The sequence below is a fragment of the Callospermophilus lateralis genome, chromosome 19 (assembly GCF_048772815.1).
Source record: "Callospermophilus lateralis isolate mCalLat2 chromosome 19, mCalLat2.hap1, whole genome shotgun sequence".
NCBI lineage: Eukaryota > Metazoa > Chordata > Mammalia > Rodentia > Sciuridae > Callospermophilus > Callospermophilus lateralis.
In genome coordinates, this window is record NC_135323.1 from 7,284,339 (window position 1) to 7,302,275 (window position 17,937).

A 17,937-nucleotide genomic window follows, 5' to 3' on the forward strand; every position below is an offset into this window, starting at 1 on the left:
GCAAATAAGAGACTCAGAAAGACAACATGACCAGCTCAGGATCACAGAGGTAGTAAGAGGAAGAACTGGGACACATCCAGGAACCAATATGGGTTTGAAGCCCAGGCTCAGGACCTTAAGACTTTGGGACCTCAGATGGGGCACATAGCTTCTCTGAACCTCAGTTTCTTCATCTGTAATATGGGGATAATAAATCTAACCCCATCTATAAAGTGACAAGCACAGCACCTGACCTGGCAGGTACCAAGGAATTGGTCATTATCAAAAGTGGCAGGAAGGAAGAAAGGCCTTTGCAATTAGGGGCCCCTATGGGAGCCCCACATGCCAGACACAGGCCTGCTCATTAAGTCTCATGGGAGACCTCATAAGGGAATGACATGATTATGGGGTTCCCTGGGCCTGAAACTTCCCTTCCCCACCCTCAGGCCACCCTCTTTTTTTTTAAATCTTATTATTATTTATTTATTTATTTATTTATTTTTTTTATTTTATTTTTTTTTTTGTCTTTTTTGGAACTGGGGTGGAACCCAGGGCTTTGCAAATGCAAGGCAGACGCTTTGCCACTGAGCTACATCCCAGCCCTCAGGCCACCCTCTTGGCCCTGTCAACTGGTCCAGGACCACAGGGAGTCAGGCATCAGGCCATGTTTCATATGTGCAACTCCCGCCAAATTCTCCCAACAGCCTGGTTTGGGGTGCTGATCTGCCCCTCTCTGAGTCAGGACTCAGACCCCAACTGGCCTGTGTCTTCAATGCTGCAGGCATGTCAAGGAGAAGGCCTGGCCCAGGGCTGGGCTGGCCTTCAGGCAGGAGGTGAGAAGGGTGAGACCTTGGAGCTGGAGATTCCAGCACCTGTCAGATGCAACTGTCCGTCCTGGGTCTGTCCTGCTGCAGCTGCAGAGAAAGCAGGCTGGGGCCAGGGCTCTTATTGGTGCTGGGCAGGGCTGTGACCCCAGCCGTGCTGGGGATGGGAGAGTCGGGCTCCCTTTGCTGTCCTAAGGGGACGGCTGTCCCCGGCATTGTTTGTGGAGAGGAGCCAGAGGCTGCTCGGGAAGAAGGTGTAGTTGGGGGGAGGGGATGCGGGTTCCCTGACACCGAATTCATTATTGGGAGATTCCTCTTCACAATCCCTCGACACCTCCCACGGGAACCGCGGGCCAGAGACGTCTGACAGCCTCTGGCGGGCCGGCTCCGGTGCCACGGTGCCCGGGTCCCCGCCCGCTCACTGCCTCCGAATCCCTCCCCCTTGGGTCCTGCAGCCTCTGGAAGCCTCTCCCAGGCTCAGCCTCGCGCCGCCGTCGCGTCGGGGCTCCACGGCCCACCCCCGGCGCGGCCCACCCCAGCCCCTGACGGTTGTCCCCGGACCCCGCCGTCCGCAGAAGGACCGACCCGCGGGCCCGCACGTGGGGAGGGGGCGTCTGGGGGAAGGGCCCGGTGCGGGGGCGGAGCCTCGGAGCCGGGCGCGCGGCCGGCTCTGGCTGACGGAGGTCAGCGGCCGCAGAAGCGGACCCAGGCGTCCGGGAGGCGGCGCAGGTGCCGCGCCCCCGCCCCGCGTCCGCGCCCGCGCCCGCGCCCGCCGCCGGCCGCCGCCCCCGGGCCGCCCCCCGCCCGTGACGCGCTGCCCGCCCCTGGGCGCCCGAGCCCGAGCCCGAGCCCGAGCCCGGGAGGGCGCAGGGCGGCGGGCGGCGCAGGCGGGGCGGCGCGGAGAGGATGCGGTCGCAGCCGTGGGGCCGCCGCCGCCTCTGAGCCGCCAAGCGCACCGAGCGCGCTGCGTCTCTGCGGCCCGGCCGCGCCATGGGGAAGGAGCAGGAGCTGGTGCAGGCGGTGAAGGCGGAGGACGTGGGGACCGCGCAGAGGCTGCTGCAGAGGCCGCGGCCGGGGAAGGCCAGTGAGTGCGGGGGGCGCGAGCGGCCGGCGGGGCCCCCCTCCCCGGCGCAAGGCGGGGAGGGGATGCCGCGGGTCCCCGGGGGCGGGGCGGGGCCAGCAGCACCCAGACCCTCGGTCGTTCCCCCAGCGCTGGAGGAGGGGCGGCATCAAGCGCCGCTGTCCCGCTGTCCCCGCAGCGGGCACCTGCGGCACCCACCTCCCAGCCGGCCGCAGGCTTTCGCATCCCTCCCTCTCTGCCTCTGGCCCCTCCCTTCCCAGGCTGCGGGCTGAAGGCTGGAGGTCTCAGCTGGGGCCTTTAAAGGGCGAGGCTATTGCCCCCACACACTCACACACCACGGAGAGAGGGAGGGGGCCCCTGCAATGAGGGGCGACCTGGGGACTGACAATCCCTGTCAGACCTCTCTCCCCACCCCATGTTTAATAACAGGCTTGGGTTGGGGGGACAGGACCACGCTGGGGGTGTGGCTGCCCAGGCATGGCCTGGGGGGCTGTTTATTGATAGCAGCAGAGGCCCAAGGTCGTCCAGCCCAGGGCGGTGTGTGCTCCAAGCAGGTGCCACCTGGGAGACAAGCGCTGTGAGCCCCACTGCTCAGGCCTGAACCAACAGACCCTGGTCCTCCCTGGTTTCCCTGATGCAAAAGGGGAGCTTGAGGGAGTGGGGGCCCCCACTGTCCTTCCCTAGCTTGCCTTGTGGAGGCCCCAGGGAAGGGTTGGGAGCTTGAAGCCCAGATCCCAGCACTCATCCGGGCTCAGCTCAGAACCTCCCTGGGGGCCACGGGAGATGGATGGATGGGCGTGTGGACCAGCAGCGTGTGCGGCTGCGCACGTATGACCGTGTCAGTGTGTCAGGGCACCTGTGCCGGCTCCAGTAGGGCTCTGCAGGTTGGCATGTGTGGAGAAGCGTCCTCACTGGCTGTCCTCACGTCTGGGTGTCCTCACTCCCCACCCCATGGACTGTGTAAGCTGGGGAGGCCCCCCTCCTTTTTCTCCAAAGGGATGCTGAGATATGGGACTGCCTTGAGGGGTAGGTTCTTGAGCCCCAGGAACATTGCCCCAACAGCCCTGCTGGCCAACTCCTGTCCACTTTGTATAGTCAAAGCGGAGGGCACCCATGCCTTGTAGGCACCAGGTTGGCCCTGCTTCTATCTCCCAGGGCTGGGAGGCTCTGCTTATTGGGTTGATTTCAGGGCCTCAGAGCTGAGAAAAGGAGGGCTTCTAAGGAGGAAAGGTATAGGCTTCCACCTAGTGGCCATGTGTCCTTGGGTGCAAATAACTGGCTCCTTGGGCCTCAGTCTCCTCATCTGTAGGATGGGATTCTGGGTTCCCCACCTCATAGCAGTGTCATGAGAACAGTGAGAGGACAATGAAGCCCAGGCACTTGTAAACACTCAGCAAATGCCAACTGTGATGGCTTCCCTTGACAACAGGAAGTCCAGGCCATTCTGCCATCCTGGGGAGGTGAGAGGGGCTTTGCCTCCAACTGGGTCTCTGCCTCAGGCTAGTCTGGTCTCTGGGGCAGGAGAGACACCTGCCCTGGTCCCCTGTATCTGTGCTCTCTGACTCACAGGGGCGGGTGTAATAAATCAGACAGAGAAATCCCTCCATGAATTAGCACAGTTGTCATGGCAACGCTGGCCTGCTTTGGAGTAAGATGTATTTTGATTCAGCAAAGTACAGCTGGAGTTTAGGCCACTGGGCAGGGGGCATCCAGCACCGTCCTCAAGCCCCCCTCAAGGAGCCCAGAGGTGTTCCCACCATGCTTGTGTCCTTGATCCCTCTCCTTCCTTCTGCCCAACAGCTGCTGTCACCCCAGGCTCTGTCAGCCCCCCACCCTGCCTTGAAGGGAGCCTCCCCTTGCACACGCACATGCACGCACACTTAGCAATTGTCCTTGAGGAAGAAGAGACTGCTTGGAAGGGAAAATGCAGGGCCAGAGCTGCCCTTCTGCTGCTATGGAGGAGCCCTTCCCTGGCCTCTAGCCCAACCTCCCTTCCCCAGGACGTCCTGGAGGAATTCCCTGAACACCCTGGGCCTCTACAGGCCTCCCTCTCACCTTGGCCCACTAAGAGTTTCCTTCCAGCCTGGAGTGTAGATCTGACCCCAAAGGTGGGGGTAGTCTCAGGAGAGCAATTAGAGGGCTAGGGTCATGAGAAATGGAGTCCCAAGCTATAGGGCAGATTGGGGAGCGGAGTTTTTACTGATATAGAATGCATAGGACTTTGTGACCTCAGGGAAAGGGCCTCCCAGGACATTCACCTTGGCCCCCAATTGCCCTGCCCCACTTCCCCAGCCCTTTTTAGCCACACTTCTGCTTCATTCAGAGAAACTATCTCTGTGTGGGACAGCCTTCCCAGTCCTAGGCCCTCTTCAGTCCTGGGACCCTCCTGGGTACCTAGTGTCCCCTGCAGGCAGTATGAGGCCTCCTGAGACATCAGCCTGCTCTCTATCTCCTGTCACCACTTTTTTTCCTGATGAGACTACAGGCAGATGACCTTAGTAAGGTGACCCTCCTCTGGTGGGGGTGGTCCCTTTTGTAATGGAGACTCCTCCCCATTGGTGCCCATGTCACTTTCTGAACTTTGGCTTCCAAGCCCATCTGAACTGTCAGCACCTGCAGGTGTGGCCAGGTGAGCAGGAATCCTTGGCTGTGGGCTCCAGTCTCATCCACAGCTGCCTGGAGGCCCCACGTAGGAGGGAAGAGAGGGCCTGGCTTTGGGAAGTCTTGGGATGTGCTAAAAGCTAGCTACATTGGAGTTCAGAAGAGTAGGGGGCAGAGCATCCTAAACATCACCCTGGGTTAGATGTCCTCACTCCTCACAGCTCATGGCAGGAGATTGTGGCAGGTCCAGCCACATAGTTTATAGGGCCCTATACAAAATGAAAATGCAGGGCCCTTATCCAGAAATTAAATTTCATCTGGGCATGGTGGTTCATGCCTGTAATCCCAGGTAGCTGGGAGGCTGACGCACGAGGATTGTAAATTAGAGCCCAGCAACCTGGGGAGGAGACCCTATCTTAAAATAAAAAATAGAGCCGGTGCTGTGGTGCACACCTGTAATCCCAGCAGCTCCAGAGGCCAAGACAAGAGGATCACAAGTTCAAAGCCAGCCTCAGCCAGGGCAAGGCCCTTAGCAACTCAGTGAGACCCTGTCTCTAAATATAAGATGGGGCTGGGGATGTGGCTCAGTGGTTGAGTGTCCCTAAATTCAATCCCAGTAATCCCAGTGACTGGGGGGGGTGCTGAGGCGGGAGGATCATGAGTTCAAAGCCTGCCTTGCAATTTAGTGAGGCCTAAGCAACTCAACAAGACCTTGTCTCTAATAAAAAATAAAAAAGGGCTGGGGATGTGACTCAATGGTTAAGTGCCTCCTGGGTTTGATCCCTGGTACTACACACACACATACACACACAAAAAGAAAAAAGAAAGAAAGAAAGAAAAAGAAAAAAAAAAAGACGGAAAGACAGAAAGCAAAAGAAATGGCTAGGGATATAGTCCAGTGATAGAACAACCCTGGGTGCAATCCCCAGTACTGGGGAAAAAAAATCAAATTTCAGGCATGGGGCCCTTCTGAGCAACCGTGCAGTCACATGCTCCTGAAGCTGGCCCTGGTGATGGACACTGTATGGAAGAAGGATATCAGTTCAGTGACTGACTAAGCATCTGGTAATGGCAGGTGCTGTTTCAGCCACTGAGGGTGCAGCTTTGAACACAGTGGACAAGAGCCCTTGTCCTCTGGGAGCACGTGGTTCAATGGCAGAGATGGATGGCTTGGATGTTAATAAGTAGATGTGTCAAGGGGGCAGCAACGAGGGCTAAAGAGAAGAATGCAGCAGATGTGGGAGGGTAAGGGTTGCCATGGAGTGCCCTGCTGAGCAGGCAGCCTCAGTACCTGGGGGGTGTGAAGGGAGCACCATGGGGACAACATGGGAAGAGTAGTCCACACTTAGACTCCATGTGTGCAAAGGTCCTGAGGCCCCATGGCAGCGCAGCCTGTGTGGAAGGAACATCAAGGAGGGTGGAGAGGTCGGAGAAGAGCAGGGAGCATGTCCTGCAACGCCATTGTCTGACTCTAGTCTCCACCCAGTGAGATGGGCGCTGGAGGGTCTCCTGGGCTTTGACTAGTGGGTACAGAGGACAGATCAAGTGGCACAGGGAGAGAGTAGAGACACTGGTGGGGAGGCAAGAATAGTTAGGGGTCCTGGGAGCAGTGCCCCTGGTGACCATGACATGGTGAGAAGCTGAGCAGTGAAGGATCCTGAGTGTGCTCAGAGTGAGTCTTGAAGTGGCACTGAAGTGGATGGGATTGACGTGAGGACACTACATAACTGCCTGAGAAAGACCCCAGCTAGACTCCAAGGCTGTGGCCTCGGCCACAGATGGGGAGAGCGGCTCTGTTGCCAACTGAGATGGATACTGGCGCCAGCAGTGTCTGAGCAGAGGGGATGGCTGGGGAGTAGAAATGCCTTCATTCTGCCCAGGAGACCCCCATGGGACGGCGGGGGTGGGATTCCCGCACGGCTAACATTTATAGTGCCTGTTGTCCGGAAATGCCCTTGCGCCTCGGCATGGCCTGCTGCCTTTCGCTGCTCATGGGGGAAGCCAGAGGCCAGGGCCACAGGCTACTAAGTGACTGAGTAAAGATGAGTTCAGTTCCCTTTGACTTCATGGATTTCAAGAGAGTCACTGGGGGACCCACACCCTGTGTCCCACAGCCGAGTCTGCGCCAGAGCAGAGCCCTGCAGCAGGGTCTCTGTGACTCGACTCCCTTGGATCCCTTGCCCTCAGGTCCCCACCCCCACTCCTATCCTGGGCCTGGACAAAGGGGCTTCTGTCTTGCTAGCCCCACCTCATGGAGTGACTGACCCACAAACGGGTTATATAACCATGGCCCAGACAGGCAGGAGGTTGGCCCAGGTCCTGGTGGACTTGAGCCCACTGGGAAGGCATTGGTGGGCTCTCCTCCTCTGGTAGGCAGCTGGTGAAGCCAGAATGAGAGAGGTCCCAGGAGGAGACTTAGCCCCAAAGGGAAGCTGTTGTCCCTTCAGGGCTTTAGGAGGTTTGAGCCTGGGGTCTGAGCATGACCCTGTGGAGCAGGGAGACCAACATGGGATTGCTTAGTGTCCTGGATTGCTTGCCTGCTTCCCTTTCTGCCCTACAGGTGTAAAGCTCCTCCCCAGGGCCATCCAGGGATGGCAGTGGGGAGCTGTACCAACTTTTCCCCCAGAGATACCCCATTTCCGGTGTTCTAGTCTCCCTGGCCACCCCCGGCCCCATCTGGGTCCTTCTGAGAGACAGATGGGGCTGGCTCTCTCCCTCCCACCAGTGGCAGGTGCTCAGCCAGCGTCCTGAGGGAAGAGGGGTGTGTGCACATGTGTAAGCCCATGTGGGTGCATGGTCTTGTTTCCTGCTCCCAGGTCAGGACAGCCCGCAGTGCTTAGTTCAGTGAACACCCGCTCCCTATCTCCGTGCAATGGGAAACTAAGGCCCCAAAGGTTGGCACCTGGAACCAAGTGCATGTCTATAGACTAAGATCCTGATGTAGAGCCCACCAGGGAGTTGGCCACCACCTCCCCTGCTTTTAGGCTACCTGGAGGGGCCGGGCAGAGCCTCCCCTCAACCATGTCTCCTTCTTCCCCCAGAACTCCTAGGATCCACCAAGAAGATCAATGTCAACTTCCAGGATCCAGATGGGTGAGTTCTCTCAGCCAGGTGGTGGCACCATGGGTTAGGTAGGCTCTGGGCAAGGCCAGGTGCCTGGTCCTCTCCTAGACTTGTCCTTTGCCTGCTCAGCTTCTCAGCCCTGCACCATGCAGCCCTGAATGGCAACACAGAACTAATCACCCTGCTGCTGGAGGCTCAGGCTGCTGTGGACATCAAGGACAACAAAGGCAAGCCTGCTCCAGGGCCTCAAGGCTAAGGGCAGGGGGTCAAAGTCAGGGTGGGGTCCTTGCAGCCTGGATGGCTGATATCTCCATCAAAGCAGGATGTTATAAGATCAGGGTTGTATTCTGGGTCAGGGGTCAGCTCCCAACAGCCCTGCTGCTCCCAGGCATGCGGCCTTTGCACTATGCAGCCTGGCAAGGCCGGAAGGAGCCCATGAAACTGGTGCTGAAGGCAGGCTCGGCGGTGAACATCCCATCTGATGAGGGCCACATCCCCCTGCACCTGGCGGCCCAGCACGGTCATTATGATGTGGTGAGGCTGTGTGGGGTGGCAGGGTGGGCAGGGCAGTGGGGCTGGTGATGCCTGGGATTGACTGTGCCATGGGCCTGCAGTCAGAGATGCTGCTGCAGCACCAATCCAACCCATGCATGGTAGACAACTCTGGGAAGACGCCCCTGGACCTGGCCTGTGAGTTCGGCCGTGTTGGGGTAAGTCTCCTCAGGGACCTGAGTGGGATTCCACCTACCTGTCCTCTTCACCTGGGATGGGGGTTGGGAAAGCCCCAAGCCAGGGCCTACCTGCCCTGACCCCTCCTTCAAGGTGGTCCAGCTGCTCCTGAGCAGCAATATGTGTGCGGCCTTGCTGGAGCCCCGCCCAGGAGACACCACTGACCCCAACGGCACCAGCCCCCTGCACCTCGCAGCCAAGAATGGCCACATTGACATCATCAGGTATGGCTATTAACAGGGACAGGACCAAACCTCAGGATCCCTGGGGCTTGACAGCATCCAGGAGCTCAGGGTTCCTGCTTCTGGCCTGGGGATAAGAGGAGCCTCCCAGAAGCCATAGTTTTTTTTTTTTTTTTTTTTTTTTTTTTTAGAGAGAGAGAGAATTTTTTAATATTTATTTTTTAGTTCTCGGCGGACACAACATCTTTGTTTGTATGTGGTGCTGAGGATCGAACCCCGGCCGCACGCATGCCAGGCGAGCGCGCTACCGCTTGAACCACATCCCCAGCCCCCAGAAGCCATAGTTTTATTGTCAGGCTTCTGAGTATGGCCTTCAGCTGCTGAATAAAGGATAAGCAGGAGGGACTGGGAAAGGGTTTTGTTTGTTTCCATTTTTTGGTATTGGAGATTTAACCTAAGGGTGCTTTGCCACTGAGCTACCTCCCCAGCCCTATTTGTAATTGATTGATTGATTGATTGATTGATTGATTGATTGATAGATACCAGAGATTGAACTCAGGGGCACTTAACCACTGAGCCACAATTCCTGTCCCCCTGCCCCTCCTTTTAAATTTTGAGGCAGGGTCTCACTAAGTTGTTTAGGGGCTCACTAAGTTACTGAGGTTGGCTTTGAACCTCCTGCCTCAGCCTCCCAGGTAGCTGGGATTACAGGCCATTGTGCCCAGCTGGGGAAGGGTCTTCTATATCTTGTCAGCCTAGAATCTATCCTGGCCCTGCCATTTGCTGGTTGAGCTCAGAGAGGCACTTAACTTGTCTGAACCTCAGTTTCTTCATCCATACAGTGGAGCTCACAGGGACTACATCAGAATTGGACAAGAAAATAACCTTGGGGGTCAGCAAGGGATGGACACTTTGACAGGTGCTTGGTAAACATCAGATACGATTGTAGTCAGTGACAGAGGGCAGGGCTAGCTTGACCTCTGACCTGAGCAGGCAGTTGGGGACCCAGGAACTGAGGCCTGGCCTGAGGGTGCTGGGGAGGAGGTTCCTGCTAAAGGCCCTGCTGGTTCTTGCCACCAGACTCCTCCTCCAAGCCGGCATTGACATTAACCGCCAGACCAAGTCTGGCACAGCCCTGCACGAGGCTGCACTCTGTGGGAAGACGGAAGTTGTTCGACTGCTATTGGATGTGAGTCTAGGGCGTGGGGGAAATGGGGTTCAGGCAAGGGCATGGGGCTCCTGACAGGGCCTTGCCCTTCCACAGAGCGGGATCAATGCCCAGGTGAGGAACACCTATAGCCAGACGGCACTGGACATTGTGCATCAGTTCACCACATCCCAGGCCAGCAAGGAGATCAAGCAGCTGCTGCGAGGTGGGCCCAGACGGGGCCAAGGGCTGGGGCGGGGCCTGGGCGGGCAGCTTGCAGGACTGGGGGGTCCACCTCCTGTATCCCCAGAGGCTTCGGCAGCCCTGCAGGTCCGGGCGACCAAGGATTATTGCAACAATTATGATCTGACCAGCCTCAACGTGAAGGCCGGGGACATCATCACAGTGAGGACGGTCCCTGGGGCTGCTGTGACAGGGGTGGGTGGGACTGGGGCAGGCTTACCCAGAACACCCTCCCACAGCATTTGGGGTAGGAGTGCTGGGCAGGCCCCCCATGAAGGGATGTCTCTCCAAGCATGTTCCTCCACATATTTGGCCAGGTCCTGGAGCAGCATCCAGATGGCCGGTGGAAGGGCTGTATTCATGACAACAGAACAGGCAATGACCGAGTGGGCTACTTCCCTTCCTCTTTGGGTGAGGCTATCATCAAGCGAGCAGGCAAGTCTCTCCCAACCCTGGGAGGTTATAGGCAGGAGCCTCTGGGCCTAAGCATAGGGGCCAGAAAGCAACACACATGCTCTGGCATGCTGGTGACAAGGCAGGGTCAGCATTCTAGCCGTTGCTCAGATCCAGCAGCGTGTCCTGTGGGCTGTCTCCTTGCCAGCTCCCTATATGCATTCCTTCATTTATTCCACAAATATTGCATGCCTGCTATGTTCTGGTTGGAGCTGGCCATTAGGGATACAGGAGTTTCAGACACTGTTCTTGCTCTTAAGGGGCTTGCTGTGGAGTGGGAGGGAACAAGAGACAGCGAAGTCAACACAGAGGGAAGCATACCAACCAGAGAACACAGAGAGAGGCTGGCTTTAGTTAGGGAGAGGTAGGAGGGGCTATCTACCAGCAGAGCAGTTCAGGCAGCTGGAACCACACATGGGAAGGCACAAAGGCAGGAAGGAACTTGTCACCTAGAGGAGCAGGGGCAGCAGGGGCAGCTTGGCTGAAGAAGAGTGAGTCGGGGAGGGAATGCAGGACCAGGTTGGGAAGCCCCCTGACCTGGTTTCAGGGAGGCAGGGGATCAGTTTACCTTTTGCAGAGGATGTGGAGATTGATAGGTGGGGCAAGAGGGCAGAGGGGAGCAGTAGGAGGTATGGCCAGTCACCCATAGTCATCTAGTTCCTGGATGGTAGCCCTGGCCTCAGGCTCCTGAGCAGCTTGTTTCCTGTGCCCCAGCTCAGAGAAGGTCATATCCTCCAAGAGTCCTCAGCCCCTTTGCTTGCAGGACCACAGGACACCTGGTTCTGGGTTCCCTTGACCACTTTCTCTTGGTCTGAAATATCTGGGGTCTCCTGAGGGTCTTTCAGCTGTGTGTATGTGCATGCATGTGTGTGCCACCTCTGCTCTGCCCCACTCTGTGTCAGGGCCCACCTGGGTGTACCAGGAGCTCAGGGAAGCTGTGCTTGTCCTACAGGTTCCCGAGCAGGCAGTGAGCCAAGCCCACCCCAGGGAGGTGGCTCGTCAGGGCCCTCTGCACCCCCAGAGGAGATCTGGGTGCTAAGGAAGCCTTCTGCAGGTGTGCTGGGTCCTTTGGAGGGCTGGGGTGGTGGCACTTCTGCTGGGCACCTTATGCTCCCTGTGCTGGCAGGTGGTGACCGCAGTGGCAGCTTGAGCAGTGTGGCTGGTAGCCGAGGCAGTGGAGCTCATGCCCTGCATGCAGGCTCTGAAGGGGTCAAGGTCAGTCGGGGTGGTGGCTGGGGCCAGGGCAGCCATGGTGGCTTGGCCTGGAGCAGCACTGATGAGCTGGCTTCTCGGTCGTAGCTCCTGGCAACTGTGCTTTCCCAGAAGCCTGTCTCTGAGTCCAGCCCAGGGGATAGCCCCATCAAGCCTCCAGAGGGCTCTACAGGTAAGAACAAGGATCTAGCTGCACTGGCTTGCCAGGAAGGTGACCCTGAGCAACCCCTGCCTTGCTATCCCCTGTCTTTACCAGGTACTACCCGGTCCCAACCTCCAGCAGCCCACACTGGGCAAGTCTACGGGGAGCAGCTGCCCAAGAAGCTGGAGCCTGCCTCAGAGGGCAAGGTACAGGGCCTGAGCTGGCTCCCATGGCTGGTCTCACGAGGGTGGGGGCTGACAGTCTAAATAACCCCCACGTAGCCTGTCTGGTCTGGCCACAGCAGGGGCAAGGGGCTTCGACAGGCCAGACTGTCCTTCTATCTGTCTGTTAGTCTGTGTGTGCGTCACATGTGCACACACGAGTGTATAGGTGTTGTCCACTTGTGTAGGCTGTGAGCTAGCGTGTGCACACTTGTGGAGGTACATATGGGTGTGTGTGGAATGGTGCAGCCATGAGACAGATTTGCATGTGTGTGGTTGCACAGATGGAAGAGGATGGGTGTGAGACACGAGTGTGTGTGGGTGCAGCGGGTTGTGTATGCATATGCCTGTGTGCTGGGAGGTGTGAACTGATGGCTGAGTCCTGCACAGCAGAGGAGGCGAGGCACCCCTGCCTGTGGAGCACCGAGCAGCCCAAACCGAGGCCACTGTCCCCTAGAGCCCCCTCACATGGGGCCACACTACCTGCCTCCCCAAGATGGTATGGGTGTCCCTGGTGCAGGAATGGGGGAAGTTTAGGGAGGCTGTGACATGAACAGCAGCTGGATGCACCCTCCTGGCGGAGCTCACAGAAGAAGGCTGGAGGGCTGAGGATGCTCAGGGTCAAGGATGGCAGGTCAAGTGCTGACAGCAGCTGGAGCGCCGGTGCCAGGCTCACCCAGGCCTGGCTGCAGATGGACCATGGATGGCAGGCAGATCAGCGCTCCATTGCCCGCCAGCCAAGCAAAGAAGGAGGTGCTGTGGTGGCTGGGGAGCAGGCCCGGCGTGGGCGGGCTGTAGCCGGTGCCTTGTGTCTTCCAGAGTGCGGAGGCAGTGAGCCAGTGGCTAGCCACATTTCAGCTCCAGCTCTACGCCCCCAACTTCACCAGCGCCGGCTACGACCTGCCCACCATCAGCCGCATGACTCCTGAGGTGAGCAGCTGCAGCCACCCGACCACCTCACCCCTTTTCAAAGACAGGTCCCTGCCTCCTGCCAACAGGCCTCTTCTGTGCCTAGGACCTCACGGCCATTGGTGTCACTAAGCCAGGCCACCGGAAGAAGATCACAGCAGAGATCAGCGGCCTGAGCATCCCTGACTGGCTGCCTGAACACAAACCTGTAAGGCTCCCCACAGCCTGGTGGCCGAGCCAGGACTGACAGACAGATAGACAGCCAGCCTCCCTGCCTCCAGCCCTTACCTGCCCTCTGGGGCTCTAGGAGGTGGACAGAGGATGGCCCACCAGCAGGGAGTTGCCTGGAGAGCCTCTGTCCATGAGGGCATTGGGACCAGCTCCCTAGGCTGGGGCCTCTCAGGGTGAGAGGAGCCTGAAACCAGTAGAGTGTCCCTCCATACACAGGCAGCACCTGCACAGCTCTGCCCATTGAGCATCCATGCAGGCTCCAGAGGGCCATGTCGGGACATGCCAGCTACACCCCCGCATGTGCTCCAAAAGACACTGACAACTGCATGCTCGTACACAGGCTCCACCATGTGTGCTGGCCTGTGACAACAGCTGACTAACCTTCTCATGGTACCTGCACAGACCATGGCCTATGCCATTGCTAACAGGGATGTGCCCATATCAAGTGACAGTTTCTGGGCTTGCTGAAAGTGGGCCCAGCCACCCAATCTGATGCTGGTTCTTTGGGCCATACACTGAGCTGCAGGCCTCCAGTCATCAGTGGGAGAAGTGCCAGTGGCCACCCAAACCCTTGCAGGGCCCTGGGTCTGTGACAAGTGGGTCTGCATTCATCCCTGCCCCACCTCCTGGCTCATCCACTCAGTCAGCAGCTCAGGGGTCCTCTCAGGAACATGTGTGGGTCCCATGGGCCTCGCCTCACTCTGTCACCAGTGTGACTGAGGGTGCTGTGTTGGTGCATGAGTGACATCCAGCTGGAAGCTCAGGAAACAGGCAGTTCTTGGTGAAGACTTTTGTGGATATTTGCACACACATGTGATATGACTGTGTGGTGTGTATGTGGCACGTGTGTGACCATGCATCTGATGTGGGTGGGGAGACGGCAGGAGTGTGAGCATGAGGCAGGAGGGGGTGCGATGCCCGCGTGTGGCTGGGAGTGCTGTGTGCAGGGTGTACTTGTATCCTGGTAGCACTGTGTGTCTGTGTCCACGGTGTATGGGTGCCTCCTCAGGGCACTGTGCCCCTGGCCACCTGACCAGGCAAGGAAGTGTTTTCTTCCCCCTAAAACCTAAGGAGAGTGTCCTGAGGATAGGTCCCCCTGTGTCCATTTGCGTATGTTAGCTCGTGTGTGCACAACAGTGCCTGGTGGCTGTGCTAAGGAGCTGGCCTGGGGCATCTGCACCTATACTGTCTCCGATACTGACATCTTGGGCCTGTCCATTTGTCCTCCTGTCTGTCTGTGCCCTGCTGGCCCAGTGCTCCTTCTTCCAATTATTCCAAGTAGTTGGGCAAGGTGTGGGCAGCTGGCTTGGGCTGCCCCTCTGTGTCCCCTGCTCTGTAGGCTAACCTGGCTGTGTGGCTGTCCATGATTGGCCTGGCCCAGTACTACAAGGTGCTGGTGGACAACGGCTATGAGAACATTGACTTCATCACTGACATCACCTGGGAGGACCTGCAGGAGATTGGCATCACCAAGCTCGGTAAGGCTCTGTCCCCAGCCCCTACCCTCTCTTCCTCTGGGGCTGCTTGACCTGCTCCGTGTTCCCCTCTCAGGACACCAGAAGAAGTTGATGCTGGCAGTGAGGAAGCTGGCAGAGCTGCAGAAAGCAGAATACGCCAAGTATGAGGGAGGACCTCTGCGCCGGAAGGCACCCCAGTCACTTGAAACGATGGCCATTGAGTCACCGCCCCCACCTGAGCCTGCCCCAGCTGACTGCCAGTCTCCTAAGATGACCACTTTTCAAGACAGTGAGCTCAGTGGTGAGCTGCAGGCAGCCATGACTGGCCCAACAGAGGTGGGTGCCGCTGCTGCTGAGAAGCCCTCCAACCACCTGCCGCCCACCCCAAGAGCTACCGTGCGGCAGGAGCCCAGCTTGGGTGGAAGGGCTCGGCACATGAGCAGCTCTCAGGAGCTGCTGGGCGACGGGCCCCCTGGACCTGGCAGTCCCATGTCACGAAGCCAGGAGTACCTACTGGATGAGGGACTAGCTCCTGGAACCCCACCCAAGGAGGCCCGGCCTGGCCGCCATGGCCACAGCATCAAGAGGGCAAGTGTGCCTCCAGTGCCCGGCAAGCCAAGGCAGGTCCTTCCACCAGGCGCCAGCCACTTCACGCCTCCTCAAACTCCCACCAAAGCCCAGCCAGGCTCTCCCCAGGCCCTCGGGGGACCTCATGGTCCAGCCCCAGCCACGGCTAAGGTGAAGCCCACCCCACAGTTGCTGCCTCCAACGGAGCGACCCATGTCACCCCGCTCCCTGCCTCAGTCACCCACCCACCGTGGCTTTGCTTATGTGCTACCCCAGCCTGTGGAAGGGGAGGCAGGGCCAGCTGCTCCAGGGCCTGCACCCCCACCTATGCCAGCGACTGTGCCCACGCTGTGCCTACCCCCAGAGGCTGACTTGGAGCCAGGTCGGCCCAAGAAGCGTGCCCACAGCCTGAATCGTTACGCAGCATCTGACAGTGAGCCTGAGAGGGATGAGCTGCTAGTGCCCACTGCTGCTGGACCCTATGCCACAGTCCAGCGGCGAGTAGGCCGTAGTCACTCAGTGAGAGCACCTGCTGGCACTGACAAGAACGTCAACCGCAGCCAGTCATTTGCTGTGCGGCCCCGCAAGAAGGGACCCCCACCACCTCCACCCAAGCGCTCCAGCTCAGCCATGGCCAGTGCCAACTTGGCTGATGAGCCAGCTCCAGATGTTGAGATAGAAGATGGCCGACTGGGAGTCCGGGCACAGCGCCGGCGGGCCAGCGATCTAGCTGGCAGTGTGGACACAGGCAGTGCCGGCAGCGTGAAGAGCATTGCGGCCATGCTTGAGCTGTCTTCCATTGGGGGTGGGGGACGGGCTGCCAGAAGGCCACCTGAGGGCCACCCCACAGCTCGGCCTGCCAGTCCAGAGCCGGGCCGGGTGGCCACAGTGCTGGCCTCAGTGAAGCACAAAGAGGCCATTGGACCTGATGGTGAGGTGGTAAACAGGCGCCGCACACTCAGTGGGCCTGTCACTGGACTTTTGGCCACAGCCCGCAGAGGGCCAGGGGAGCCAGAAGATCAAGGCCACTTTGTGGAAGATGGTGCAGCCCGGCAGCGGCCTCGAGGTCCAGCCAAGGGTGAAACGAGTGTGGAGGGCCCACCACTGGCCAGAGTGGAGGCCAGTGCCACGCTCAAGAGGCGCATCCGGGCCAAGCAGAGTCAGCAGGAGAATGTCAAGTTCATCCTAACAGAGTCTGACACAGTCAAGCGCAGGCCCAAGGCCAAGGAAAGGGAAGCTGGGCCTGAGCCACCCCCACCACTGTCCGTGTACCAGAATGGCTCGGCCACCATGCGCCGCAGACCAGCTTCAGAGCAGGCTGGAGCCCCAGAGCTGCCCCCACCACCCCCACCTGCTGAACCCCCACCCACTGACTTGATGCACCTGCCCCCACTTCCCTTGCCCGATAGTGATGCCCGGAAGCCGGCAAAGCCACCCGTCTCTCCCAAGCCTGTCTTGGCTCAGCCTGTGCCCAAGATCCAGGGCTCACCCACACCTGCCTCCAAGAAGGTGCCACTGCCAGGCCCTGGCAGCCCAGGTAGGTACTGGGAGCCAGGAAGGCAGGGTGAGTAGAGGCAGTAGGACCCCAAATCAGAGGGATTTTCCTTTTTTTGGATTTGATGATGCCTGCCTGGGTGGGATTGGAGTGTTCACAGCCCTCTCTCATTCATCCACCACTGGCAACTGTCACAGCCCAGGGAGGGGAAAGGTGGACTTGGCTCTAAGTCAAGGAAGCACAGAGACCCATGAGCAGTACATCTGTGCAGGGAGGACCCTGACCCCTTCCAAGAGGAGGACTACTCAGGTGCAGGAGGCAGGGGAGACTCCCAGGTAGAAGGATAGAGGTGTAAAGGCCTTAGGCATTCAAGCAACTGGAGGGCCAGTGTGGCTGCAATAGGTCACACGTTAAAGGGGTTCTGAAGTGGTGATGCGAACAGGTTTGCACGTGGCAGAGCGTGCCCTGGTGGCCACGGGAGGGCTGGAGCGAGGGGCAGCGTCTCGGCTTAACCATGCGGGAGCTGGGGCGCAGCAGCAGGGCTTGCGCTCGCCCTGGGTGCCAGCGTGATCCTCCCCGCAGAGGTGAAGCGAGCCCACGGCACGCCTCCGCCTGTCTCCCCCAAGCCGCCGCCGCCGCCCACGGCGCCTAAACCCGCCAAGACCGCGGCGGGGCTACAGTCAGGCAGCGCCAGTCCATCGCCCGCGCCCTCGCCGGCGCGCCAGCCGCCAGCCGCCCTCGCAAAGCCGGCCAGCACGCCACCGTCACTGACCGCCAGCCCCGCCAAGCCTCCGTCCCCGGGTGCGCCCGCACTGCACGTGCCCACCAAGCCCCCGCGGGCCGCTGCCGCCGGTGCCGCCGGTGCCGCCGGTGCCGCCGGTGCCCCCATTGCCCCCGACGGCGCCTCGCCCGGGGACAGCGCGCGGCAGAAACTGGAGGAGACGAGCGCGTGCCTGGCCGCCGCGCTGCAGGCGGTGGAGGAGAAGATACGGCAGGAAGACGGGCAGGGCCCGCGGTAGGTGGGGCGCGCCCCTGGGGCTCGGAGGCGGGGCGGGGCCGGAGGGCGGGGCGAGGCTCGAAGGCGGGGCCAGAGAGCGGGGCTCCGGGCGCTCCGCCCAGCTCACGCGCGCCGCCCGCAGCCCGTCCGCGGTGGCAGAGAAGAGCACCGGCAGCATCTTGGACGACATCGGCAGCATGTTCGACGACCTGGCCGACCAGCTGGACGCCATGCTGGAGTGAGGCGGCCGCCCATGTCGGGCCCGTGGCGCCCTGGCTCCGGCCTGCACACTGACCTTTACCTCAGGACGGGCAGCTCCGGGCGCGGGTGGACCCGACGCGGGGTGGGCCGTGCTGCCAGCCCCCGCACAAGCACAACTCCCTCCCCTGGCCCGGGCCTAGCCT

At 59.6% G+C, this 17,937-nt stretch overlaps 1 protein-coding gene across 2 annotated transcripts; it reads left to right on the top strand.

Annotated features, from left to right (window-relative positions):
- Positions 1–1,793: 1,793 nt before the first annotated feature.
- On the top strand, positions 1,794–17,775 carry Caskin1 (CASK interacting protein 1). 2 transcript variants are annotated; one of them, XM_076840443.2, is made up of 20 exons: positions 1,794–1,887; positions 7,527–7,578; positions 7,678–7,775; positions 7,937–8,082; positions 8,163–8,258; positions 8,371–8,501; positions 9,540–9,648; positions 9,724–9,832; positions 9,917–10,011; positions 10,167–10,284; positions 11,255–11,356; positions 11,429–11,517; positions 11,602–11,686; positions 11,771–11,862; positions 12,697–12,807; positions 12,893–12,994; positions 14,357–14,495; positions 14,569–16,578; positions 17,119–17,551; positions 17,676–17,775. In XM_076840443.2, exons 1-20 carry the CDS (start codon positions 1,794–1,796, stop codon positions 17,773–17,775), a joined length of 4,311 nt encoding a protein of 1,436 aa, XP_076696558.2. The 2 variants fall into 2 exon arrangements, with proteins under 2 accessions (XP_076696558.2, XP_076696559.2); XM_076840444.2 differs by lacking the exons at positions 12,697–12,807; positions 12,893–12,994.
- The last annotated feature ends 162 nt before the right edge of the window (positions 17,776–17,937 follow it).